Raw genomic sequence first — 27,113 nt, 5'->3', positions numbered from 1 at the left:
TGGCTCTCTCTGCCCCTCCCCCACCTCCTCCCCTCTCTCCCTCTCTCGAAAATAAATATTTAAAAAATTAAAAAAAATAGCTTAAACTTGTAGTCTGTTAATATACTTGGGGAAGTGTAATAAAAGGAAAACTTTAGCGTGGAGTTAGGAGGCAGGCAGGGGGAGCTGTTGGCCCAGCATTAGTTAGCAATTACAGATGTTATGCCCAGAATTCATGATCCCCAAAGCCCACCAGGGAGCCGAGTCCAATGCAAAAGCAAAGAGCCTTTATTCGAGCTAGCTCGAGCTCAATCCCCTACCTGCACCGACACACCGGCGAGATACCGGAGAGAGAGAGTTTCAAAAGCACAAAGGTTTTATAGGGGTCTAGGGGCAGTTGGTGGGGTAATGGCTGTGGCCTCAGCCGATTGGCTGGGAAAGGGTCGTGGCCTCGGCGATTGGCTGGGGAAGGGCTGGAGTCCTGTTACGCAGGTCACCAGGTGTGTTTTGATCTGGAAATTTGAACGGGTGAGCAGGTTACTCAAGGGGAGGAGGCGTGGTCTGAGGTTTCTGCGTTTTTCCCGGAAAGGGGGCATGTCGGGGGCATAGTCACTCAAGGTGGAGGACACAGAACAAGATGGAGTTGGCCGGCATAGGTCCGCTCTTTCACAGACTCAACAGGAGGAGAGGCACCTTGCAGGTGGACGCTACTTACCCAGCAACAGGAAGGTTTCCTGCTGCTCCGGCAACAGCCCAGCCAATGAGAGGACACTATACTCCCAGCTCCCAGTTTAGTCCAATGGACATTCTGTTTACAACAGCCCCGCCCACCCACCGACTGTATAAAAGAGCCTCCACATCCTGGTCTCCAGACTTGCTCGTTGTTCTGGGTTGGGATTCTCTGCTATTCTCAAATAATCCCATCTTTACTGGTAAAATAGCTGGCAGTGTTATTTTTAAGGTTAACATCTTAATAGGATACATTGAATCTATAGATCAAAGTAGCAGGATTTATTTTTTACAATAACTTTTCAAACCATGAATGATTTTATCTGTACTTCGATATTAAAGTTTTTACATTTTTTTGCCATAGTCTGTTGCTACATTAACTTCAGAGACTGCTTTTTTTCAACGTTTATTTATTTTTGGGACAGAGAGAGACAGAGCATGAACGGGGGAGGGGCAGAGAGAGAGGGAGTCACAGAATCGGAAACAGGCTCCAGGCTCCGAGCCATCAACCCAGAGCCCGACGCGGGGCTCGAACTCACGGACCGCGAGATCGTGACCTGGCTGAAGTCGGACGCTTAACCGACTGCGCCACCCAGGCGCCCCCAGAGACTGCTTTTTATTGACATTGTAAGTGAGGCTTTTTTGAGGCATAATTTACAGACTTTCTAGGGCTCAGTTACCCCCAGTTAGAGTGGCGTCCTTAGCACGTGGCTGTCAACAGCATAGGCGACCTGCTTCCTGACTGCATTTGCTAGCTTTGCTCCGGCACAACACCTAGGTGCCTTAATGGCACCCCTTTCACTCTCCCTCCAAGCGGTGGAGGAACCAGAGGGTCTGAAGGCCTACCCCAGCCCTACCCCAGCTGGGGAAGTCAGCCGCCCTACTCGCCCCCGGCAGTCAGGGAAGTCCGTCGTTCCGCACCTCGCAGGGTGGAAACCTACAGTTCGCGCCCAAATACCGGAAGTCAGTCGCCCCGTCCCCGGAAGTCCGGAAGCCACTCCCTGGCCGTCCCCAACCCCGGAAGTCGGCAACTCCCGCTCCCTAAATCCGGAAGTCAGCCACCCCGCCCGGCCCCCGGCAGTCCAGAAATTACCCCCAATCCGTCCCCCTAATGTCGGAAGTCAGCGACGCCCGCTCACTAGAGTCCGGAAGTCAGCCGCCCCGCCTCCGGCAGTTCAGAAGTCAGCCGCTCCGCCCTCCGCCCCGGAAACCACCCACAGCCCGCCCCCAAGCCCGGAAGTGGGTACTCCAGCTCCCGGCAGTCCGGAAGTTGGTGCCGCCCCGCCCCTGGCAGTCCGGAAGTCAGTCGCCCCACCCCCGACCCCGGAAGTCGGCGGCTGGTTGTCCGCCGCGAGGTCCCGGCCCTGCGCTCGCGCCCGCCGGGTCGTGCGCTCGGTAGGGTCGGGGGTCGGGCCACCGTCGAGGGCTGCGGGCGGGCTGCAGGTGGCGCGGGCTGGCCACGCCTGGGTTCCAGGGCGTCCTGGAGCTGCGGGAAGCGGGCCGAGCGCGCAGGGCCTGGCTGTGGGGGTCGGGGGCAGCCCAGTGGTGGTCCAAGATCTAGGACCTGGGTGTGTCGATTGAATGCACCCTTTACTGTCAGATGCTTGATTTGACTTTCCTGGAGTTTCTGCAAAGCCACTCACGAGCTGGGTCCCTCGAGTAGTGCTTTGCGGGGGCTGCGGTCTTCGGGGCAGTTAGGCCGCTCGGCGCAGCATTTACTCAGCAGATGCTTGTGCTCGTCCCGACCCTCCGTTGCATAGCCTGTTGTCCCAGCGGCCGGAGGGGATCGTAGAGTGGCTTTCTCGGCCAACGCCAGGGCGTACTCAAGCTACCGCGAGCCTTCACTTCCCTTTCTTGGCGGAGGCCGGCACAAGGAAATGAGGGCGAGCTGGTGGGTTCTGCTGCGGTGTCAGAAGCTTGAATGCACACTGCGGAGGGCTAACGGTTTCCAAGTTGGACGGGGGCAGGTGGCGGTCAGGTGCCTGTTGACGCTTTGCGAGTCTGAGCAGGGCAGGTAGCCCCAGTCCAGTCGGTGTAACTGGGCAGAGAAGGGCCTTGAAAAAGAAAGGGTCTCTGGGGGCTGCAGAAATGGCCGTGGGCACAAGCTGACTGGTTCCACCGGTGCCCAGGCTTCCTTCCTGGGGAGGAGCTGGGCGCTTGTGTGCAGACAGTGGCGGGAGGACTCCATTTGTCTGTCTGCCCGTCCGCAGCCCGTCTCCTGTTGAGAGTGGTGCCCTCGCGGTCCAGGGATGTACATGCAGGTGGAGTCACGCACCAGCTCCTGCCTCCATCTGAAGAGGGCTCCAGGCATCAGGTCCTGGTCTCTGCTTGTTGGTAAGAATTTCCATGTTTTCCCTCAAGTTAAAAATCTACCTTTAAAAAAGGATAAAAATGAAACTAAATTGTTCTTCCTTTGTTCCGTTACCCCCAAGTATAGCAACTGTTCTGTTGCTTTGTCTCTTCCCAGCCTTTACTCTCTGTGCATGCCTTTGCAGAGAATTCCCACAGCCCTTTTTTCACCACTTAGCTTCTCCTACTGTGTGTGTTCTTCTGAGGTCCTGCCGTTCCCCTTTTACTTGCTTTCGTACACCTGCTTGCAGGTGTATGTTGCAGGCTCACGTGATGGACCACAGTTCATTCCTGTTTTCGCTCTGTCCCTGGCGCCGTCTTTCCGAGGGTCCTGCACCCGACTGTGCTGCGCTGGTGGGATCCAAGGAGTGAGGGCTGGAATGGCTGTGCCATCAGCAGTGGTCTCCGGTTCATCTTTCCCGTCACCCTGCATGTGGCCTCTTGCCTGTTCTGCCTCATGTGCCATGTAGTGAACTTTATATATGTCTTGTGTTCGTTCCACACCACATGCTGTTGGCAGGTTCCTCTGTCTGGTTCCCACTCAGCCCTGGAACTTGAGTAGAGAAGCGTGTCCAGGGAACACTGTGAATGGCATTTGCCATGTTTCTGAGTGTACTCCCTGGATGTTTCCCCCACTTAAAAACAAATTTTTTTTTTTTTAATTTAAATTGTAGTTACTTAACATACAGTGTGTTTCCCCCACTTGTGAGCCTGGTGGTCTTCTGTCCCCCCCGCTCCCCACCTGCAGCCATCCCTGGCCCCCAAAAGGCCTGCTTGTCTGGGCCTGGGGCTCCTGGGAGGGGGCTCTGGGCTGGTGGTGGCCCAATACTGAGGCACCTGCTTTCTTTTCTCTTTGCAGGAATCTTGTCTATTGGCCTGGCTGCCGCCTACTACAGTGGAGGTGAGGTGCTTCATCTGCTCACCCCCTGCCCCGCAAAGTAACTTCCTCTGCCGTTTGGGAAATAGAGCAAAGAAACAAAACCCTTCATTCGTGACCCACTGAGGCATAGCCTTTGGAATTGGCGCCCCTGCCTCTGTAGCCCCAGCTCTGTGCACTGGTGTGGTTTTCCTAGTATGCCTGTGCCATGAAGCCTGTGCCTTCCCCTTATTTTCCTGTGTCATGAAATATTCTGCGAAAAGGTGCTCTCTTGTGCCAGCCTGATGTTCCGGTGCAGGCTGAGCCATACTCGCAGCCCCCCTGTAAGTTCCTGCCCCTCCATTGTCACAGGCTATGCCAGCCCAACTCCTCTGTCTCCAGTAGACACTGGAGGGGGAGCTGAGGGCACCCAGAGCTGGCTGGCTGTCCTGGGCCAGGGTTCCTTGCAGGCACGGGCAGCCAGCCAGCCAGCCCCAGACACCACTCCTGCCCAGTGTCCACTGGGGCGGGGCCCCTCATGGCCTTTGCCCTTCACCTGGCTGCGTCCTGTGTTTGCTCCTCAGATAGTCTGGGCTGGAAACTCTTCTACGTTACTGGCTGCCTGTTCGTGGCCGTGCAGAACTTGGAGGACTGGGAGGTAAGGTCAGCACAGGCAAGGGCGCTCAGGTGTTTCTGCTCCGGGCTTCCCCACGTGGGCATCACAGCAGACGGAGAGGCTCTGAGGCCTGAACTTTTAGCTTAGTGGTTTCTGGTTAGTGGCATTCGGCTCCTGGGCAGGGAAATCTCCTGAAGCTGTTTTTCTCCTAGAAGCTCTTCGTGACTGTTTGCACCGAAATTCTTTACTCTTGAGTGTTGCCATAGCACAGAATAGAATGATGGGCTCCCTCGGTGGCTGATGTCTGTCTCCCTTGGTGGCCAACAACCTCCCCTGTGCCTTTGTCCCCTTCATGAGGAACCGCATGACCCAGCGTTGCTCTCTGACCTCCGAGCTTTGACCTCCATGCTTTTGTTTGACAACCTCAGCTGCTGTGCTTACTTCTCTTTTGCTTGCAGAGAGCACCTGCTTTGATGCCCCTCTTTCTCTCTACACACCCTGGTCCCGTGCTCCCAACAGACAGGAGCACGAGAGCATCTGGCTGCAGGTGTTTGGCTCTGGCAGAGCACTTGGCCGTCAGGGTTGGGTTTCAGCTGGGTGTCTTCCTGAGCATCTGCTCTGGCGAGTCCGGGCCTCCTCTCTGGAAATTTTGTGTGTGGCTGGCTTGCAGAGAGGCCAGCAGCCAGGTGATCATCTTCTGGCCGGTTTTCCAGGAAGCGGTCTTCAACAAGGGCACCGGGAAGGTTGTGCTAAAGACGTTCAGCTTGTATAAGAAGCTGCTGACTCTTTTCCGAGCTGGTCACGACCAAGGTGAGGCACAGAGAGTGCACAGGACCCGGGGTGTGGCGGGAGGCCAGCTGCCCCAGGCTGGATGGAGGGTGGTGAGTGGAAAACAGAGACCAGGCCTAAGGCCTGGAAGTGGGGTGGGTCCAAGCTGGCCATTCAGTGACTTGGGGTTTTGCCCTGCCTGGTGGACACAGGGTGTCCCCAGACATTGCCGGGTAGCCCCTAGCTCAGTGGCCAGCCATCAGGGACCAGGAAGGCATTTTTCAGCAGTTGGGGGAAGATGAAGCAGAAAGATGGGCAAAATAGAGCTCAGCTCCTCCCTGATGCGCTGGAGGGCACGGGTAGAGTTTTCAAGGGGCCGGCAGGAGTGCTAGATGCCCAGACAATGCTAGTGGCCCAACCTTGCGCTGTGGTCACTGACCAGTGATGAGGGTTTCTGTACGGTAGCCTTGAAGTGGCTGTGCCCAGCACACAGGCAGGAGGGGCAGACGGGAGGTGGGCAGAATGCAGACACTGACCAGCTCCCCCGCAGTGGTGGTCCTACTGAATGACATCCGGGACGTGAACGTGGAGGAGGAGAAGGTCCGCTATTTCGGGAAGGGCTACGTGGTGGTGCTGCGGCTTGTGACGGGCTTTTCCCACCCCCTCACCCAGAGTGCCATCATGGGTCACCGTAGGTAAGCCGTGGGCAGGGGACTCGTTTGACCAGGGCTGGCTGCCTGTGCCCCTCACCCCCATCAGGTGGCCCTCACAGTGGACTGCCCAGCACGGCAGGGCACAGGGAGGGGACTTGGGGAAACATGGACTGTCCCTGCCACTAGGGGAATGTTGGAAGTCCCCACAGGGACAGAAGGGTCTCCTTGAGGACAGAGGTCTGGGGTCAAGTGAGGGTCGGGGCCAGAAGGCACCACGTCCTGGAAGTGGGCGGTCCGGCAGGAGGTAGGTGTGGTCTTCCTGGCCAGCACCTCTGCCGGGGTAACTTGCGCCTCCTGTTGTTGCCCGGCCCAGTGACGTGGAAGCCATTGCCAAGCTTATTGCAACCTTCCTGGAACTGCACCGCCTTGAGAGCCCCGTGGAGCTGTCTCAGAGCAGTGACAGTGAGGCTGATGGTCCAGGGAGCCAGAGCTGACGCCCGCAGAGCCCCTGGCCTTGGTTCTGGTGGCACCCTCGTGGGCCTCCTGGGCCACCAGCAAGTCTTCCTCCAGCGCCTGGCTGTGTCCCTGGCAGCCCCGGGGTGGGACCCTCAGCCATTCCTGCTGCTTGCTTCTGTCCTCTGAGGACGCCACAGGCTGGACTTCCTCTGCGGGCTTTGAGGTGTCCGGGGAGGGCATGAGCCTCAGATCTGCCTCTTCCTGGCATCGGACGGCTCCAGCCTGGGCAGCGTGGGGACCGGGTCTCTGGAATGGGAAGGATGTCCAGGCTCCCCAGGGTGGGGAGGAAGGTTTGCCAGCACTGGCTCCCCCCGAGCTGTTCAACCCCCCGGTGCAGCAGGTGAGCACAGGGCCAGCAGCTGGGTCAGGCTCTGAGGATGCCCATGCTGGCGTGTTGTCCCCAGGAATCCCAGTGCTCCCTACACACAACCTCCCTTTCCCGGCTGGATGTCCTCATTGGTTAGAGAGGTCCTTCCTTGCCCAGGGTCTGCAGGGCCCAGGGCAGATGGTGAGGGTCCTGTCTGGCTGTGTGCACTGTGGCCACGCCTGAGACCTCCCCAGCCCACAGACAGCAGTCTCCACCCAGGATCACGGCTGGGCTGTCACAGGGCAGAGAAGGCCTCAGCCTAGGCGAAGCCTGCTGGTCAAGAGGAGGCTCTCCTGGCTTCACGGTGGGCCTAAGCCAGGGCATCTCCCTTAAGAATCAGGTCCTAGCTTCTTGAACCCAGGCAAGAGGTGGGCTGGGCCCACAGCTGCCCCTCAGTGGGGCCCAGGGCCGCAGGGCGGCGAGGGCACCTCTGAACAGTCCCTCAGGAGGCTGTGTCTAGGAATGGTCAGGACACAGAGCACTGCAGTGTCCCCAGGCCCTGGGTGAGTGAGGACAGTAGTTTCTAGGAAGCGAGAGAAACAAGACACTCCCTCTTCTCCATGGTGGCCGCCAACTAGCCCTGATTTGAGGACACAGTCATTTATACAAGCCAAAGTTAGGTTTTTAAGTGGTTAAGTCAAAGCCTTTTTCTAAAATAAACTATGAAACGTCGTAATGGGTTTGTGGTGTGTTCATCCCAGACGGTAGATGCTCTGTACTCTGGAGGCGGCTCCCCCCGCCCCCACCTTTGCTGGGCCCCCAGGGTGAGGAGGGTCTTGGACCCCTGTGCAGGCCTGACTGCAGCCAGCCAGACCCATGGCAGTTCTAGCTTCCACTCCCTTTATTTCAAAAGAGCTGAAGCTCCCACGCAGACTAGCAAGTAGGCCCGGCACATCATGCCTTCCATTGGCCTTTCCAACGACGGCGGTCCGCGCCGTGGGTGCTGCCTGTGGCCGGCAGTCCCAGGCGCCTGGCAGACCTAGGGGGGCCCCAGGGGATGGCTCAGGCTCGGCCCCTCCCCTCAGGGGTCCTGACCCGAGTGTGGGCTGGGGCTGGGGCTGGGGCCGGCGCCGGCCGCCTCCCTGAGGTCCTGCACCAAAGCCTGCAGCCGCTGCAAGCTGGGCCGCGCATTCTCCTCCAGCCACTCCTCCACGGCGTCCGGGTAGAAGACACGATGCAGGGCGGCCTCCAGCTCCTGCACCAAGGTGCTCCACCTGGCCAGGAGGCTGAGGACCAGAGCCCGTGGTGAGCCCGCCTGCCGGGCACCCCTGGGTGACAGCTCACAGCCTGTGCGCTATGCTCACATTCCGAACAACCCTACAGGTCGGTATGGTTCTGTGCCTCGGTTTGCGTATCCATGAAACATGGCTATTAGCGCCCACCTCACAGTGTTGTTGGGGATAAATGAGTGACTATTGTGTTTTCACATCTAAAACTGGAATGCTCTTTACATCTAGCTGGCAGGGTTTTTCTTTATGTGTGAACCTGACAGCATCTGATGGCATCTAACCCTGCGTGGACACTGAGTTGGCCTTGGCTCAGAGCTGTGAGCCAGGAGAGCCCGGGGGCAGGGGGGCTGGCTGGCTGGCTGGGACTCTGTCCCCACGGTGCTGGTGGGGGGTGGGGGGTGGGGAGGGGATGTGGGGCATGCGGCAGCAGCAAGGCCAGGACAGGTCTCCAGCAGGTCTGGCTCCATGATGAGCCCTGGGCCCTCACCCTCTCAGGTGGGAATGGCCTAGCCTCTAACACTGAAGGCACAGCAGTCAGCAAAGCTGACTCACCTAGGAATTCGTGGCTGCAATACCTGCAGAGCATGTCTTAGTTCAAAGCCAGTAGCCACAGAAAGCTGTCATCGGGCGGCAGAGGACACGCAGCCCTGGGGGTGGGCACCGCGGGGAGGGGGCGGCTACCTGAGCGCCTGGGGCTGGATGTGCTGGACCATGACCGGGTGGATGAGCTTCCGCCCGCGGTGATAGGGGCTGAACCAGCCGGTCACGTACCTGCAGGCAGTCCGCACAGGCAGACCCGCTGCAGCTGACGTGTCTGCCTCACGGTGGTTTTAAGATCATACTTGTAAAAAACTTAGGAGTCTGGGAGGCATTTTAAACAGTTGCTTGCCCCCGGAAGTCTGTCTGTGACCACCCTCACCCTGTCCCAGGGGGAGTACGGGGTGGGGCTCAGCCCCTGCCTGCTTACCTGTCCCTCTCCAGGAGCGTGTCCACAGAGCTGCGCAGGTGGAGGCCGACGTGCGTGACGAGGGCCAGGATGTCGCTGCCAGGGAAGGAGCCGGCCCCCTCGCTGCACGGAGAGCCACCGTGCTGAGACGGGTCCACAGAGTGCGAGGGCAGAGGCAGGGCTGGGGGTGGGCAGGTTACCTCATAAGATCAGTTATTTCTAGGCTTGAGATCCCAAGAAAGTTCTCCACACTTGCTTTAACGTCTTCGGTAAAGCCTCCTGCAACCAACCACAGATGGAGGTGGTTGGAGGGGCCTCTGGGGGGGAGCGAGGCAGGGGCCCTGTGCCACGGTGCTGGCCTGGTGGTGGGCAAAGTGGCCAAGGAGGCCAGCATGCAGGTGCCAGCCCCAAGGAGACCTCGGGGACAGATGGGCCCGTGGCTTCTTATTAAACACATGAAAACGGGCTCATTATGCTAAGAACAAGAAAACAGAGAATCAAGAGCAGCGAAACCCCTCGGGAGACCGCCGGCTGTGCCTCCGGCGCCCCCACTGTGTCCCGGGTGCACGCAGCACCCGGCAAGTGTGGTTTCTCACACGTGGAGCCGTCCCGAGCAACTGGAAAGAACCAGAGAGGCCTGCAGGCACCACTGTGGGCCGGGCGCCACGTCAGTGTGGGTGGACACATGCCACTGGTGCAGGAGGGCGCCAGCTGGGATGGCAGGAGGCCTGTGTCCGCGGAGGGTGGAGGGCTCCACAGCAGCAGTGCCCTCCACGGAGCAGGGAAGCTGAAGCCAGCGCCCAGCATGAACGGGGTGTCCGCTGGGGTGTCCCTGTGCCTTCCTCCTAGCGGTTCACAACCACCGCTTCAGAAGCCATCGAATAGAGCGGAGGGCGGGTGTCTGTGCTTTTCCTGCTGCAGGCAGCCTGCACGCAGTCTGGGAGCCGGCTCCCCCAGGGCCTCCCACACCTTTCTGCACCAGCACCACGTGCGCCAAGCAGTCCTGTGGTTCAGGTGCACGTGGTTCTGTGCCACCTGCGAGTCCCTGTCTCTGCCAAAGTGGCAAGTGCCGGGGCCAGCCTGGGCATTCAGTGGACTTACATAGCAAGGGCCCTTTTCTGCACCTTGCCCATGGTGAATTTCCTTCACGGGCTCTCTGGGGGCAGCAGGGTGGGCGGGGGGTGGCTGAGCCCCCCTCTGCTGGTGTGAAAGACCAGAGTCCGGCCCCAAGGAGATACAGTCGGCGGCATCAGGCACTCCCGCCACCCGGGAGGAGCAGGAGACCGTACCGTGTAGGAGCGACTGCAGACAGACGGCCAGGGACGGGATTCCCACGGGCAGCAACTCGCACAGCACGGAGAAGTGATCGTACCTAAGTGCGGGGGAGAGGGGCGCTCAGCTCCTGCTTGCACACGAGACAGAGCTGGCTGCTGCCTCTGGAAACATCCCACCCAGAAGGCCCTGCCTGGGGGCCCGCAGCTGCCTCCGCCTCTGCCCTCCCGGGCGCAGCAATGGACCAGGCCTTGGTCCGGAGGAGGGGTTCACGTGCCGCTCCGCTTTTCAAATGGTGTGAAATCCCCAAGGGGCCAAAACCTGTCCCCATGCCCGCCATATGTGAGACGAGTCACGTGTGGCCCCCTGGAGGCGGGGCTGCCGAAGTGGCCCTCTGCAGAGTCTGGGGGCTGGCTGGCCATGGGGTGTGAGGCGCCCAGGCGCCTCCCCTCTGACTGAGGCCCAGAATGGATGGGTCACGGAGGGGTGGTCGTCCCGGGCAGCAGCGCTGCGTCGACCCTCCGAGCAGGTCGGCCCGGGAGCTTCCCCGGGGCCTGTGTGGCCTTACCTCTGCCAGCCGGTCAGGACGATGCCCTGCAGCATGTCTGCGGGCCCGCTGGCCGCCACCTGCAGCCACTGCACATTGTTTCTGAGGTGGTGCTCGATAGGGGTCAGGGCCTGGCTCGCCCCTGTGGCCCCCTTGAAGGCACTGGCGGCCCACAGCCGGAGAAAACCGCACCTGCGGTACTTTTCCATGAGGAGAGCTGAGTGAGAGAGTGTGCGGTGTGACCGGCCCGGGGCCCGAGGGGCCGTGGCCGCAGAGCCCAGACACTGAGAAGCCAGGAGGAGCCCACAACCGGGCAGGCTTAAATCTCAGTGAGAGAAGAGACTCGTGGAAAATACCACAGAGGACAGGCTATCCCGGTGTGACCCGCGACGGGACGTGTGCCAGGGGGCTCCCGGGGCTCACGTGGGAGGGGCCTGAGTGGAAGCTGAGGCAGTTAGCAGGATTCTGATGAACCTCAAGCCCCTGGGCCGCCAGGGCTCCAGGGTCTCAGAGGCTGTGGCCAGGTCACTGACCTTTGCCTTGGATGTCCAGGTCGGCCCCGTAGTCCCAGAGCACGGGCTCCACCAGCTGTGGCACCCCTGATGCTGGGGGCAGAGAGAGGCTGTGAGCTGAGGCCCGTCTGGACACATCCTGGCTGCCCACAGGCCTTGCATTACAACGGAGCACAGGCTGTCTTGTTTAGGGGGCGTGAGTGTTGTTTTTTTTTTTTTTAACATTTATTATTGTTAAACAGAGAGAGATAGAGCATGAGCTCTATGGGAGGGGCTGAGAGAGAGGGAGACACAGAATCCGAAGCGGGCTCCAGGCTCCAAGCTATCAGCACAGAGCCTGACGCGGGGCTCGAACTCACGAACTGTGAGATCATGACCTGAGCCGAAGTCAGAGACTTAACTGACTGAGCCACCCAGGCGCCCCAGCGGGCTGTGGATTTTGAGAACAGACTCGAAACAGTTGACTTCTTGACAGTAAATGTTGCAACCATGAAGCCAGCCAACTTTGGAAATGACCAGACTCTGGGAGTTCTGTAAAAAGCGAACCCCCAGTCTCGGGGTCCCAGAGCTTCCTACGAGGGGGAAAGGCTCTGTCTGTGTGTGACGGTGGGGGCGCCAGGAATAGTGCAGTAGGAACACATTACTACTTGGATTTAATTCTAATTAGTCCTAGTGAGAACCCAAGTGGCCACACCTGGGGAGGGCTGCTGCCACGGACACACCCCAGTCCTGCAGAAGTGGGGGCAGTGGCTAGCCACAGGGTTGTGTGAGGCTGAGGCGGTTAGAGGCACCAGACACTCAAGGCCCAGTGGGACCCTTTCGCCCCCATCCCCCATTAGGGCCCCATGGCTACTCTCCATTCAGACTCATCACTTTGTACGCCTACAAGACTCTAAAATGCCTTCTGGAGGAATGGCCCTTTTGCGTGAGAAAATCTAGAAAGTGGCTCTAAGGGGGTTGCCTGGAGAGAGCACTTCGGGGCAGGGGTCCTAGAGTGCTCCCCCCTCCCCAGACCAGGGTCCTGGGAGCCGCTGGCCTCCTTACTCCCTACTCCTGACACCAGAAGCCTGGGGGATGGGCCTGCCAACCTGAGAGCTGGTCCTCGGGGATGGCCCGCAGCATGTCGTCCCACACCAGTGGCGTCGTGGCGGGGTGCCGGGCCAGCACGTGGCAGGCCACCGCCTTCATGTGGGACAGACACAGTCTTGCTTTGGTGTTATGCTCCTGTCGCAGCCACCGTCTCGAGGCCTCACCCTCTCCAAGATAATAGACCTGGAAGGAAACACAGGCCCGCCTCCGGATCGCCCGGCCTCACTGCAGACACACGTGGGAGAGAGACCGCGCTCAAGCCATGTCTGACGGATCTCAGTGGCAGCTGCCTGTGGGGAGGAGCTGGTGAGGGGGGCCCTCCTGCTACACCGAGACCTAACTTCCACTCAAGATTTCCTCTGAACATTCACAGCAGCCTGAAGGCGAGCTAACCTGAGTGTCTGCCAGCCAACGAGTACATAGAGCACATGGGGGCTGGCTCTGCCCCTGCCGGGGGCGAGGACAGCACGGCTGTTCGGGCCACAGGCCATCCCTCGTCCAGCTCCATGGCTCTGCCCGCATGAGGTCACGGGTCAGCTGGGAGGGATGACCTGGCTTTATCCTTCGTCCTTTGGTACGTTGACTACTTTTGTACGTAAGAGAATAACCCACAAAGTGGGATCAGGAGCAGGGTCTGCGGCAGGAGGGACGCCCGGTGGGTGAGGCTCAGGCAGAAGAACCGTCGAAGGACCCACCTCGTCGCAGCCGACGTGGAGCCACCGGGCGCCTGGGTGCAGCTCCATGACCTGGCTGATCATGGCTCCCACCAGAGCCAGGGACTCCGCCTCATGGGGGTTCAGGGTGTTAGGGAAGAGCGCCACTTCTCGGAGGTGAGCGAGAGCCTCGTGCTTCAGCACAAACTGCGGAGAGATGACAGGAGGTGACAGGAGGTGACAGACGCTGTCACCTGACAGGGCCTGCTCCAGGTCCCCAAGAGGGCGCTGGCGGGCCGGGTTGAGCCTCTCTTTCCTCCCGGTCTGCCCGGGCTGGGAGAAGAACACGAGAACCAGGCTGCACGGGCTGTTCAGTACGGTACAGACGTCAGCACGTCCTCCCCTGAACACGTGCAGAACGGAACACTGGTCAAAACAGCCAATTCAGGGCTCTGGATGTGAACCAAAGGTGAACACCACACCTGAAGCCTGCTAGCACTGTGGTAAGAACAGAGAGTCTGCGGCCCCCCCCACAACCCGGCGCTGGCTGAGCGCAGACCCCCTGGGGCCACCGTCTGTGAAGGCGGCAAAGTCACCCGAACTCTGCGGTCCTCATGGTGTGTGTGTGGCGGGGGGGTGGTGGCTACCACCAGCCAGAAATGTGATGGGTGACCGTGGAAACGAGAGCCGCGCACACACGGCTGAGGCAGGGGACTGGGTGAACTCCTCCCAGAGCCCCCAGCGCCTGCAGCACAGGGTGGGTCCTGACGGCTCAAGCACATGGCTGCCTGGGCCCTGTCTGACCACCAGCCATAAAGACAGAGGGGTGTCCCCTAGGAGGCCAGGGCAAAAATACAAATTAGAATAAAACACTATGGGGTGCCTGGGTGGCTCAGTTGATTAAGTATCTGACTTCAGCTCAGGTCATGATCTCACAGTTCATGGGTTCTAGCCCTGCGTCAGGCTCTGTGCTGAGAGCTCAGCCTGGAACCTGCTTCAGATTCTGTGTCTCCCTCTCTCTCTGCCCCTCCCCCACTTGTACTCTGTCTCTCAGTCTCTCAAAAATAAATAAACTGTTAAAAATTTTTTTTAAATAATGTATAGGGGCACCTGGGTGGCTTAGTCGGTTAAGCGTCCAGCTTCAGCTCAAGTCATGATCTCATAGTTTGTGAGTTCAAGCCCCATGTTGGGCTCTGTGCTGACAGCTCAGAGCCTGGAGCCTACTTCAAATTTTGTGTCTCCCTCTCTTTGCTCCTCCCCCTTTCATGTTCTGTCTCTGTCTCTCAAAAATAAATAAGCGTTAACGCGCGCGTACACACACACACACACACACACACACAGAGGCATCAGTAGCCACACACAGCTGGGGACACAGGCCTGCAGATTAAATCCAGGCAATTCCAACCACTTGCAGGGGAAAAAGTCGGATTCTCTATAACATATTATCCGAAATGTCCAATTTTCAACCAAAAAATCATGAGATGTGCAAATAAACAGGAAAGTGGAACCCAGACTCAGGGAAAAAGCCAGTTGATAGAAACTAACACTGATGTAGGCCCAAATGTCAGATTTATCAATTACTTCAAAGAAACCATTATGAAAATGTTCCCAGAATTAAACTATAATAATGAAAAATGAAAATCCATTTCGTGGGCTCCACAGAAGATTTGAAACATCAGAAGAAACAGTGATTGGGATGACAGACCAATAGAGTCTCCTCAGGCTCAACAACACAGAGAAAAGGTGGGGAGAACAAAGAGACTCAGAAGCCCGTGCGGTGACATTAGGTGCCCTAACGCACATGCGAAGGGAGCCCTGGCCAAGAGGAGAGAATGGACACAGAAACACTTGAGGACGTGGCCCAAAACTTCACAAAAGTGATGAAAATAATCTACAGTTCCAAGAAGCTCGACGAGCCCCAAGCAGGATAAGTGCACAGAAACCCAGACCTAGAAGTCCTACTAACCAAACCACTACAGCAAGGCAAACGTACACAGGAAGTCCTGAAAGCATCAGGAAAAGAAAAAACTTTGGGAAATAATAACATAAGGAAAGGCTGACAGAGCCTGTTCACGGATCGGAGAAGTCAGCAGAGTAGAGGTAATTTCTCCCCAAGTTGACTTACAGACTTAATACAATTTCAATCAAAATCCCAGCAAGGTTTCTTAAAGACATACAGATAAACCTAGTCTAAAATATATATGGAGAAGCATGAGGCGCCTGGGTGGCTCAGTCAGTTGAGCGTCCGACTCTTGGTTTTGGCTCAGGTCGCGATCTCACGGTTGGTGGGATCAAGCCCCGCGCTGGGCTCCGAGGACAGCCGTGCGGAGCCTGCTTGGGATTCTCTTTCTGCCCCCCTCCCCATGCTCTTTCTCTCTCAAAATAAATAAGTGTACATTAAAAAATACATATATGGTTCAGAAATGGGCCACAAATAATGTCAACTGGTTTTTGACAAAGATACAAAGGCAATTCCAAATTTCAAATTCCAAAGAAAGGATAAGCTTCCAGTCAGTGGTGCTGGCATGACCAGCCATCTCGAGGGGTCATAGGCTATGTGCAAAACACAATACACCTCACCTTACACCTCAGGCCTTACACAAGAATTAAGTCAACACGGACCATAACAGCAAGTGGGAAGTGTGCAAATGTAGAACTTTAGAAGGAAACAGGAAAAATCTTCATGATCTGGTGACTGGCAGAGAAATGACACCAAAAGTACGACCCATCAGAGCAAAGCTGAGAAACTGGACTCATCAAAATTAGAGACTTTTGTTCTTTGAGATACACTAAGACGATGATGACAAAGTACAGATTGGGGGCAAATACTTGCAAATCACACATCTAACAGACTTGTATCCAGAATGTCCAGAGAACATTAAAAACCGAACAGTTCAGAAGACAAAATGTGCAAATACTCATAGAGCTATGTCACAAAGTGGGTATTCTGGAGCGCCTGGGTGGCTCATTCGGTTGGGCGGCCGACTACGGCTCAGGTCATGATCTCGCGGTCTGTGAGTTTGAGCCCCTCATCGAGCTCTGTGCTGACAGCTCAGAGCCTGGAGCCTGCTTCGGATTCCGTTCTCCCTCTCTCTCTTCCCCTGCCCTGCTTGCACTCTGTCTCTCCGTCTCAAAAATAAATCAACGTTAAAAAAAATTTTTTTTAAACCCAAAAAACAAAGGGGGTGTCCTGATGGTACGTAAACACAGGTAAAGGACCTCCTCCAGAAGGAACCAACCTGAGGACACCTTAACTTTGGATTTGTGGCCTCCAGCACAGAGAGAGCACGCTTCCATAGTCTCAAGTCGCCTGGTTGAAACACTTTACTGCAGTGGCCCCCGGAAACAAATGCACCCTGAGAGCCCCGCAAGGGCCCCCTCAAGGAGCAGGATTGGGGGGCCAGGCTGTGCTCTGGAACGACAGAGAAAGGGGCAGAGGGCACCGCTAGGGGGGCCTTCCAGCAGGTCAGGCGGTAGTTCGCACAAGGGTGGAGACAGGGATAGCAGGTGCCAACTCAAGAGCCTGAGGAGCAAAGGCACACGATGGCCCGAACTGCAGGGGTGGGAGGGGTGCCGAACAGGGCAGCGGAGACTGGGTCTGGGGGTCACGGAGCACGGGGAGGGGAGGCAGGAGTGGGCACCGCATTGTCTAGGGAGAGCGTGAGGTGAGGAGGGAGGGTTTCGAGAGAAGCTGTGGGGACCGCCACATCCAGCGGCAGCTACAGGATAGCACGCTGCTGGCAGAAGTGGCGTCACAGCCAGAAGTGGGGGGCCGGAACAGCGTGGGGTTTGGGAGGGAGCAGCTGGGGCCACGCAAAGCCCGAGACACAAGTTGAAGGGACGAGAACCCGTGGCTACATTTAGTGACTCGGAGGACGGGGTCGGGGGCGGGGGGCTGTGGAGATGGTCTGTGGCCCCTGGTGGTGGGAAGTGAGGAGCACAGAGAGCGCATCACGGAGCTGCGACAGGAAGGTTAGAGGCCAGAGGCCTGGGCGGTGTGGGGGGAGGGGGGCGGGGGCGGTCCCGGGTGCTCAGCTCGAGAAGGGAAGGGCTGCCCATGGGCCTAGCCGGTGTATCTGTTAGAGGGAAAAACGGAACCTGCAGCCACTAAGCGTTTAATTTGCTTTTCATTTTTGATGCAGACGTGAAAAATGTTTCCGAAGATCACACAAGAGCTTGGGGAAATATTTTCAGTATTGAATGATGAATACAAGTTAAAAAGTAAAACAACTCGGCCCCCAGGGCTCCATGGGAATCATGCATCCCCCACTGGCTCTTTCCCACCATTCCTTGGACAAAGTCGCTCTGATCTAGAGTCCTGTGCTCTCCGGTCGTTTGCAGGGCAGGGGCTTGCAAGAAAGAGCTGCTCCCTGCCTGTGTACCCCTGAGCCCCACACCTGGGTATCAGGAACCTTTGTTCCTCCCACTTACCTCCATGTGTCCAAATGTCTGTACCAATGGAATGACCTCTAGCTCATTCAGTGCAGCCAGATGCAGGATCTCTTTGATTTCAGGGGGGCTAGAGAGACAAACATCGATCACCCAGAGAGGTTCACACCACCTCCATTCACACAAGAGCTCCCATTCACACCTCCCGTTCACATGAGAGCTCCAGTTCGCACCACCTCCTGTTCACACCCCAGCCCATGTTCACACACACACACTCATGCTCCTGTTCACGTTCCCTCTCCCTTGTCAGGCTCCAGGGGGACTCTCCTTGGGAAACTGGTATGGTCACCATTGGTCACTATTCCAAAAAGTACAAAAGATATGCCTAAGGTTTCAGAGAGGGCTCTCTAGAATTTTGGAAAATGATGCTGTTATGTTCTCAAATAACAGTTTGCTTTTTACTTGCTATTCTTACCCAAACTATAAGAAGCAAGTCATTTTACAAGAAATTAGAAATCATATCCTAGAGCAGGAATGGTAGATGGGCTGAAGGACAAATCTGCCTGCCTGTTTTCACACGCCCCATGACCTAAAAATGGTCTCTGTAGTTTAAAATGGTTGAGAAAAATCAAAAGAGGAATAATATTTCATGACATGTAAAAATTATATGAAATTCGAATTTCAGTACCCACAAACAGCTTTATTGGAACACAGCCATGCTCACACATTTACATTATCACCCATGACTGCCTGTGCTCCACAGATGGTTGTAACAGAGGCCAGGTGGGCTGCACAGCCTAAAATCCTGACCGTCTGGCCCTTTACAGAAAAGCCGGTGACCCCTTTGATAGAGGAAAGAGAAAAGAGCTTCAAGGTTGCGGTGGCGGACTCAGCCCCGTGGGGGTTAGCTTCTGTCTGTGAGCACGCCTGAGGGCAGGAATGCTCCAGGTGGTGAGGACAGCACGCAGGAGGGCTAGTTGCCCACTGCGTTACCAGTTGTCGTTCATGAATTTATCTCAAAAAGAAAATGATCTCCAGTTTCTGTATGTGTTTGAACCATTTCTTAAGTTAATCAGTTCTCTGACTGTACTGATTTTAAATAGACCTTTTTCAAGCTTCACAGGTACCCCAGCACTTTTTCCACTTGAAAAAACACACTAAATAAACAAAAGGTGTTCACTGTATGAAGAAAAACAGAATAGTGTGAAAAGACACCTCACTGCAATGTTAACACTCTGAGCATGCGCATGGGGCATGGACATTTTGGGGAGTTCTGACATAGAGCCAAACCTCCCTCCAGAACGGTGGGGTGCTTCAGAGCCTACCAGTGGGAGGTTTGCTTTTTTCTGACCTTGTGAACACAGAGCATTAGAACTTTTTAAAAAGTTTCGCCAATTGGATAGCCAAAATGGTGTTTGACTTGTTTTAATTTACTTTATCACTATCGTATGCTTATCGGACATGTTAATTTCTTTTGGGGGATCTGCCCGTTAATATCCTTTGCTCATTTTCCTTTTGGGTTATTTGTTATTGATTTACATGGACACCGTAACTCTAGGGGCGCCTGGGTGGCTCAGTGGGTTGAACACCCAGCTTTCGCTCAGGTCATAATCTCACGGTTTGTGAGTTCGAGCTCCACGTTGGGCTGTCTTCTGGCAGCACAGAGCCTGCTTTCAGATCCTCTGTCTCCCTCCCGCTCAAAAATAAACATCAAAAAAATAATAAAATGGACACCACGACTCTAAAGCCCAGCAAGGTACACCCACAAGCACTGTATCTACTTTTACGGATTCTGACCCCCTTTCCTTTAATCTTTGTTTTCCTGATGAGGGTCCCAACCATGGCCTTAAAGAGCAGCATCCCCTTTCCCACCCCCCCCCCCCCCGCCTTCCCCAATCCTCCACCCTCCCCCTAAATGTTTCCAAATTCTCTTCAGTGAGTGTGTTTTATTTTCGTAACTAAGACAGGCGTTTAAAAGCCAGACGTGGGCTGCCCCACCACTGCCAAACCCTCGCCTGCCCTGCCCACACCTCCGGGCGGCCCGAAGCAGCCGCTTTCTCCGTGGCTGGGGTACCTGTACGCGTGCTTGGCCCTCAGCAGCCTCAGGTGGCCCTCGTAGGGAAACATGTCTTCATACTCGAGGAGCAGCCCATTGGCGCCCAGGGCATGGAACAGAGGAAAGACCTGGGGGAACAGGGATGCTGTGAGGATGCGACTATCTGAAGGTGACAGCTGTACCCCATGCGGTCTGCCTTCTTGCTCGAGGGCATGGTTGTAGTTGAGATTCACATTTTTCCTGGAAACGTTTAACCAGAATGCATACTTTGTGTTACACCAAATCGAACTCTCTACCACATCGAGTCTTCACTTGACACAGGGTGGGTCTGCACCTGGGGAGCAGAGGCGCAGCTCAGCCTGAGGACAGCGAGGGGCTGAGGGCGTGGCAGGAAATGTTCCCACCTCCTCCTCTACCTTTATTTCAAAGGGTATGACTTCCTATTCTCAAGGATTTTCAGGACTAGTTCATGCCTACCATACACAGAACTGAGATTTCTTTCTGGTCTGATGTCAAGGCCAGGGTGGAAAAGAACACATCTTGGGCGCTACTGGAGGGGCCTCCTGCAGGTATCTGAAATAGCAGCCCCTCCCTGGATGATGGTCATTGCGGGTTCCACAAGATTTTAACACTGCTGTTGATGTATCTGTCAAGCTTTCTCTCTCCACAAGTGTGGGGACATTCTGACGCAAGCTGGATGGAAGGAGCAAAGGAGCCTGGGGCTAAAACTTAGCTGTAGAAAGTTCATAATCGGTAGTAGACTGCAAACTACAAAGAGAGGTAGACAGATTGTGGAAAGGAAAGAGCTCATACAGGTCAGGCATGTGGATAACGCGACATAATGGTCTCGGTATCTTCCATTTTCCTCGGCATTTTTCCCTCCGGTTTCCTTCTTAGCCTGTCGTGGCCATCTGACCACCACAGCCGTCTGGCACTTCGACCGTTGGGAGTGGTGGTGATCCTCTGTGTTGTGGGTGGTGGGGAGGCTGTGGGGCCGGGCGGCCTGGCTGTCCCCAGCATACACTCCGTCTGGCACTGGACCCAGCTGGGGAGAAGGTCTTCACTGTGAAACCGCACAAGCATGCACACACGTGACAGACTAGGCCCCTGTGTCCTGCTGTCAAGACTCAAAATCGTTTTACCTAATTTCCACTTTTCTGACTAGAATATTTCTAAGCGAATCCCGGACAACACAATTGTTCACCTATAAATAATTCAACACATATCCCCGACGAAGACTTTTCACAAAAGCACAACTATAGCAACTATCCCACCTAACCAAACCACTCTTTAAAATCATCCACGTTCCAATTTTCCCATGTCTAGAATCTTTTCACGTGCAGCTTAAGCCCAGTCCAGACGACACCCACACACTGCACTGTTTTAACAGATTTTTTAAGGTTCTCTGATTTTTAACGGTACCTTTTTTAATTTGAAATTTATTTGTTGAGGAAATCGAGTCCCTTGTTTCCCATGGTTTCCCAAATTTTGGATTTGATGGATGGTATTCTTTTTTTTATTACAATTTTTTTTTCAACGTTTATTTATTTTTGGGACAGAGAGAGACAGAGCATGAACGGGGGAGGGGCAGAGAGAGAGGGAGACACAGAATCGGAAACAGGCTCCAGGCTCCGAGCCATCAGCCCAGAGCCTGACGCGGGGCTCAAACTCACGGACCGCGAGATCGTGACCCGGCTGAAGTCGGACGCTTAACCGACTGCGCCACCCAGGTGCCCCGATGGATGGTATTCTTAAGATGTCCTTTCGTGTGTTTCCTGTTCTCATGTGTGCTGGCGGTTAGACATGAAGGTGAGATTAGATCCTGGTTTCATTCTTTTGGCAAGAGTACTTCATAGATGCTTCTAGAAATCACGAGTCTGGCTGCTCCACTGGAGTGATGTCAGGCTGATCAGTGGGTTCAGGGGCATCAGCCAGACCCATGCCTTGAACTTCTGCCCAATGGTTTCAACTACCACTGACATTACCTAGGGCACCCTGAACAGGAACTGTGAGGTGGTGACTTTCCGATGACGTCATTCCTCATGTCTGTTGGCTGGAATGCTTCCTTAGGGCAGAATTTTCTCTCAGCAATTATTTGGTTACTCCAGCCCTGCCACTGCTGCCGCTGGTGGTTTGTCAGTAAATTCTCTTGGATGTTTACAATAGCTGGCCTGTAGCTTTTGTACCATGAAGACCATTTTGGTTGGATACAAAACCCTTGATTCATGTTTCATTTTCTTGAGTACCTTAAATATGTTCTTTCCTTGTCTTCTGTCATAAAATGTTGCTGTCAAGTATCTGATGCCAGCCTAATTTTCCTTCCCTCATATAGAACTTGGGCCTTTTTCCTGTGTGCCCAAAGGAGTTGTTCATTTTCATTTTCTTTAATCTGACACCTTTACCAAAGGGTGCCTTAGTGTCCATCATCCCAGGTATACAGTATGCCCTTTCCACACACAGACCCAAGTATTCTTTAATTTCACAAAAGCGTTTTTGAATTGTAGTTTCTGAGCATTTGTCCTAGAACACTGCTTTGGTTCCCTGCTCGGAGGACTGTTGAGCATGGCTGAGACACAGCGTCTTCCTCATCAAGAGGTGGGGTCTACCCCCAGCCTTGAATCTGGGCTGACATGGACTTGCTTTACCAAGAATCACGCAAGGCCCAGGATGGCTTGCAACTTTCGAGCCTAAATGCTGCCCTGTGACTGCCGTGCAGACAGGAGGCTGGCCTACCCTCTGTGAGGCCAGGCACCCACGTGGAGCAGAACTGAGGGGCCCAGCGGACAGCCAGCACTAACTGCTGGACATGTAAGGCCATCTGGGACCGTCTGGCATTCCTAGTCGTCAGGGGACTGCAAACACAGGAGGGAACGGGGGCAGACCGGCAGAGCCACCCACCAGACCAAAGAAACAGACGGAAGGAATTGCTGTCTGAAGCCTCTAATTTTGGGGTGGTCGACCCCCCAGCAGCAGGTCACTGAGGCAGTGGCTCCAGCAGCAGGGGAGCTGGACCTTCTTTGCTTATCTTCTGTATTTATCAATTTGTTACAACGCTTTTTATCTCTTCATGTGTGACATTTTCTTCCTCGTTATTTACTTCCCAAGAGTATGCTTTCCACGGTGTCTGCTCACTTCTGTCCTTCTAGTTTAGTCTCTGACTTTGTTTCCTTTTTTGTCATAACTCATTCCTGAGCCTGGTAAGCAGTTGCTCTGTACCCTTCTGTCTGGCTATTACTTGCTGGGCTTCTCTACTTCTGAATACACTGTTTGCTCATAGCTCCTATCATTTTCTTAATATCTTTTATCTTATTTTGAAATATTACATACAGCTTCATCTGCTTTGCGGTCACATCTTCCTGGTGCACCTTTGTCATTATGGTGTTCCTGAGATCATGATTCTCTTTTTTCTTACAGTGCCTGTGTATGATATTTAACCACAATCCTTTTCTGCTACTCATGTTTTTTTATTTAAAAAGTTAAAAAAAATTTTTTTTACATTTATACTATGTATTTTTTTTTTAATTTTCTTTATTTTTTAAAATTTACATCCAAATTAGTTAGCATATAGTGCAACAATGATTTCAGGAGTAGATTCCTTAATGCCTCTTACCCATTTAGCCCATCCCCCTTCCCACAACCCCTCCAGTAACCCTCAGTTTATTCTCCATATTTATGAGTCTCTCGTGTTTTGTTCCCCCTCTGTTTTTATATTATTTTTGTTTCCCTTTTTTTTTTTTTTTTTTAATTTTAGAGAGAGAGCATAAGCAAGGGATAGGGGCAGAGGAAGAGAGAGAGAGAGAGAGAGAGAGAGAGAGAGAGAAACCTGAAGCAGGCTACACATTCAGTGCAGAGCCTGACGCAGGGCTCGATCCCACAACCTTGGGATCATGACCTGAGGTGAAATCAATAGTTGGATGCTGAGCTGACTGAGCTGCTCAGGCGCCCCACTACTGCTCAGGTTTTTTTTTTTTAATTTTTTTTTTTTTTTTAACATTTATTCATCTTTGAGAGACAGAGAGACAGAGCACGAGCGGGGAAGGGGCAGAGAAAGGGGGACACCGAATCCAAAGCAGGCTCCAGGCTCTTAGCTATCAGCACAGAGCCTGACGCGGGGCTCAAACTCACGAACTGCGAGATCATAACCTGAGCCAAAGTCGGACATTCAACTAACTGAGCCACCCAGGCGCCCTCCCTTTTTTTAAAAAAATTTTTTTCCCACTACTGCTCAGGTTTAAATGAGATGTGTTTTCTTGTATTTTTAAGAATAGGTTCTTTTTTTAAGGTTTTTTTTTTTTTTTTTTTTAAGTTTATTTTGAGAGAGAACGTGAGCAGGGAAGGGGCAGAGAGAGGGAGAGAGAGAATCCCAAGCAGGCTCCATGCCACCAGCACAGAGCCTGATGCAGGGCTCGAACTCACGAACTGCGAGATCACAACCCGAGCCAAAACCAAGATGCTTAACCACCTGAGCCCTCCAGGTGCCCCTAAGAACAGGTTCTTGTGTTTGGAATGGAGATGGGCCGGTCCAGGGCTCCCTCTCTGTGGTTACAAGAAGAATCAGGAGTTACAGACACCATGCAGCCACTTCCACAGCACTTGGCCTCTGCATCCCTTCTCTTGGCACTGGAACCTTTCCTCTGCTCCACTTTCAATGTTCTTGCCCAGCTCACTGTGGATTCTCTTCCCAACGCTGCTGTCTTTAATGTGGGGCTGCCTTTCTAGAAGTTTCTGGAAGGTATTTCTGAGAGCCTTGGGCCTCTGCAACATCTTCTTCTGAGTCTTTCTGCACTCACTCTCAAATTGCAGCCAGTGAAACCTCTCCTCAGTTCTTCTCTCACGGAGGACCTGTACTTGCAGGGCCATTTTCTGGCTTCTCTGGTCTTGGCCCTGTCAGAATTCCTTCCTCTGTCCTCCATCACTGCCTGCCTGGCTACTAATCTCACATGGGTGTTACACTGTTTTAAGGTCTGGCTATACCACTTGGGGTTCATGGGGACACCCTCACACCTACTTTTGTTGAAGAGGGTATTAGTTTTCTAGGGCTGCTGTATCAAATCACCACTAACTAGGTGGCTTAATGCAATGAGGATTTAATCTCTCTGAGTTCTACGAGCCAGAAATCAAAAATCAAAGTGTGGGCAGGGTGGTGCTCCAGGGAGGAACCCTTCCTTGCCTCTTCCAGCTCCTAGTGTCTCTGGCAGTCCTGGTGTTCCTTGGCTTAGAGATGCATCCCTCCAATCTCTGCCTCTGTCTTCACAGGGTGCCCCACGTCTACGTTTCCCTCTTCTTATAAGAACATCACTCATTGGATTAATACTACTCTACTCCTGCAAGGCCTCATCTTATGTCGCTTATAACTGCAAAGAGCCTATTTTCAAATGAGGTCACACTCACAGGTACAAGTGGTTAGGATGTGAACGTATCTTTTCTGGGGACACAATTCAGCCCACAGCGAAGAAGCTGTGGGTTTCTTTTGTTGTTCCCCCTGCCCCCTTTTGCTATCCTAGTCGCTCAGTTTTACAAAGGGATTTGGGGGAAACTCAAAAGCTGTGCTGCTGCCAACATCATGCCCCAGCCTGGAACCCCGTGGTCGTGCTCTAAATACACATTTCTACAGAATACTGTTTACCACTTTGGAGACCAAAGCCAAGGCAAGGGAGACTGACTAGGGGGAAAGGGGCTCTTACCTCAGAGAGGTAGGAGACCTTTGGTGGAGCTCCTTTAAGGTCCAGATGAACTAATCGCATCTTAAATGGTGAAGAACCTGACATTTCACCATTTGTCATGAAGTCATATGACAAAATCTCTGGTCTGGGCACTTCTTCCTAGTGGAGAAATTCAAAGTTAGAAGCGGCAGAGGCTCCTTTTTGCCCCTTGGCCTCACACTTTGTGTTTCTGCTCTGACACGCCCAGGTGTGCTTTGTCCACTAGGAGCAAACTCATTTTGCCCAGGTGAAAATGAATTGAGAGATCTACCTCATGTTCAGATAAAGGGACCTCTGCCACTTAATCGCGATCTGCCCCTAACACAGAACAGCACTTGTTTTGTTTCCTTATGAGATGGCTGGAAGAACACAAGTGGCCGCAAAATAATTTGGTTTGAAAGCCTGTCTTGCGCTGTACGTACCACGCGGGGCAAACAGGCAGGCAGGTGCAAACATTTTTCAGGCCCTGCAGTATGATGTTTCTGTGCAAAATTTACCTTCAATTTTATTTTACTTTGAAGAGCATTAAAAACCATTTACATTCTAGAGCCCAAGTGAACTTGGTTACGGAGGAAGCAACTGTAAACATTAAGTCTAGGTCAGAGAAAACTGTCTAGGATTTAAAACAGGCCACGGATAATTTGAAAAATAAGTGAGCCACGAGTATATTAGAGCTGACTAGTTTACGTTCAAGTACAGGAAAGATCTAGAGGATAATGAAGTAGTTGGGAAAAACTGAAATCTTCCTGCCAGTGAACATAAAAGCACAGAGGATGAGATGCAAAAAGCGAAAGAAAATCTTTACATGGTGGTCATTTTTACAGTCCACTAATTCAAACTACCCATTCTGTGAAAGGGTTCACAAACCCCTAACCTTACGAAATCTATTATAAAGCAGGCAGGATGAAATTGATGCAACAGAAACCGGTTTGGTTTTTGTTTGTTTTTTTTTTTAAGAAATTATATTCAAAACAATCGCAATGACAAAAAAGTTACCAGCTGCCGGGTAGATGAGTTTTGTGAACAAGCATTCTGAAATCCGCTTTTAAAGTTGAATTATTTAAAATCGGACAGACCAATTCCATTCTCCAGGGAACAGCCTTAAAAGAAACACTTCCAGGCTGAGGGGTGTGCACTGGTGGTGTGCACATCCCCTCCGGTTCAGAGACAAGCCCTGCTCCCGCCCCTGCAAGCCGAGGTAAGCGAGCACCGACGTCTCACCTGAAACTCACACGGTGGCTTAACAACGCGAAATCTCCGCAAAATCTGAAGGAAAAGAAACAGAAGTCAGTGTTTCATCTCTGAAGAGTGTGCTACTCTCTTTGCTCCGGCTCCCTCCTGCACGAAGTCTACAGAAATGAGACTATCCCGAAGACCGGGGCAGGAGGTCACTGGCCAGCCTCTCCGCTGGGTGTGCACCCGACGCTGATGGCACCCCGAATGGCACCCGAGCTGCACTCCGCTGCCCAGTTTCGGGAGTGTGGGCAGGCCTTTCAGACCAGCAAGTGTGTGACCATTTTCCCTCCGGGTGCTCGCCTTCTCCAGACTCCGTCCTCGCGCATGAACCTCTCTGGTAGCTGCGCTCCTTCGGAACCAGGCTGCTGGCGGGGCTGGTTGAGCGGTGCCTTCTCACCCACCGGACGAGGTCCTGTGCGGAAACGGAAAGCTGCACGCCAGCTGGGCCCTCGCGAGGTACGCATGCGCGGAGCACCAGCCGGGCCCAGCACCCCAGGCGTGGCACGGACCCCAGGGAAGGAAACGGAGACCCCGGGAGGAGGGCTTGGAGACCTCCGAGAAGGGCCGGGAGAGCCCGGCAGGAGGGCGCGCACGCGGACGAGGACGCACTTCTGACTGCAGGCTCTGAGGCTCAGCGGGTTCCGAGGAC

The 27,113-nt window shown here is 54.1% G+C and overlaps 2 protein-coding genes across 6 annotated transcripts; one reads left to right on the top strand and one right to left on the bottom strand.

The window, feature by feature from the left end:
- Positions 1 to 1,979: 1,979 nt before the first annotated feature.
- LOC125151435 (cytochrome b-245 chaperone 1) lies at positions 1,980 to 7,505 on the top strand. 3 transcript variants are annotated; one of them, XM_047832429.1, is made up of 8 exons: positions 2,087 to 2,103; positions 2,469 to 2,599; positions 2,919 to 3,042; positions 3,917 to 3,958; positions 4,498 to 4,571; positions 5,243 to 5,339; positions 5,848 to 5,992; positions 6,324 to 7,505. In XM_047832429.1, exons 3-8 carry the CDS (start codon positions 2,958 to 2,960, stop codon positions 6,442 to 6,444), a joined length of 564 nt encoding a protein of 187 aa, XP_047688385.1. In that variant the 5' UTR covers positions 2,087 to 2,103; positions 2,469 to 2,599; positions 2,919 to 2,957; the 3' UTR covers positions 6,445 to 7,505. The 3 variants fall into 3 exon arrangements, with proteins under 3 accessions (XP_047688383.1, XP_047688385.1, XP_047688384.1); XM_047832427.1 differs by lacking the exon at positions 2,469 to 2,599 and having other exon boundaries at positions 1,980 to 2,103; XM_047832428.1 differs by lacking the exon at positions 2,087 to 2,103 and having other exon boundaries at positions 2,152 to 2,599.
- Positions 7,506 to 7,656: 151 nt separating this feature from the next.
- On the bottom strand, positions 7,657 to 26,920 carry HEXD (hexosaminidase D). 3 transcript variants are annotated; one of them, XM_047832421.1, is made up of 15 exons: positions 26,765 to 26,920; positions 26,450 to 26,494; positions 25,211 to 25,348; positions 19,545 to 19,654; positions 17,513 to 17,600; positions 13,124 to 13,288; positions 12,428 to 12,611; positions 11,361 to 11,432; positions 10,849 to 11,044; positions 10,298 to 10,380; positions 9,209 to 9,287; positions 9,030 to 9,131; positions 8,744 to 8,833; positions 8,615 to 8,637; positions 7,657 to 8,059 (listed from the first exon to the last, which is right to left on the bottom strand). In XM_047832421.1, exons 3-15 carry the CDS (start codon positions 25,307 to 25,309, stop codon positions 7,836 to 7,838), a joined length of 1,515 nt encoding a protein of 504 aa, XP_047688377.1. In that variant the 5' UTR covers positions 25,310 to 25,348; positions 26,450 to 26,494; positions 26,765 to 26,920; the 3' UTR covers positions 7,657 to 7,835. The 3 variants fall into 3 exon arrangements, with proteins under 3 accessions (XP_047688377.1, XP_047688378.1, XP_047688379.1); XM_047832422.1 differs by lacking the exon at positions 8,615 to 8,637; XM_047832423.1 differs by lacking the exons at positions 8,615 to 8,637; positions 8,744 to 8,833.
- Between the last annotated feature and the right edge of the window lie 193 nt (positions 26,921 to 27,113).

The sequence above is a fragment of the Prionailurus viverrinus genome, chromosome E1, assembly GCF_022837055.1.
Source record: "Prionailurus viverrinus isolate Anna chromosome E1, UM_Priviv_1.0, whole genome shotgun sequence".
Taxonomy (NCBI): domain Eukaryota; kingdom Metazoa; phylum Chordata; class Mammalia; order Carnivora; family Felidae; genus Prionailurus; species Prionailurus viverrinus.
The sequence above is the reverse complement of the archived record's forward strand: the minus strand, read 5'-3'. Positions and strand labels throughout refer to the sequence as shown.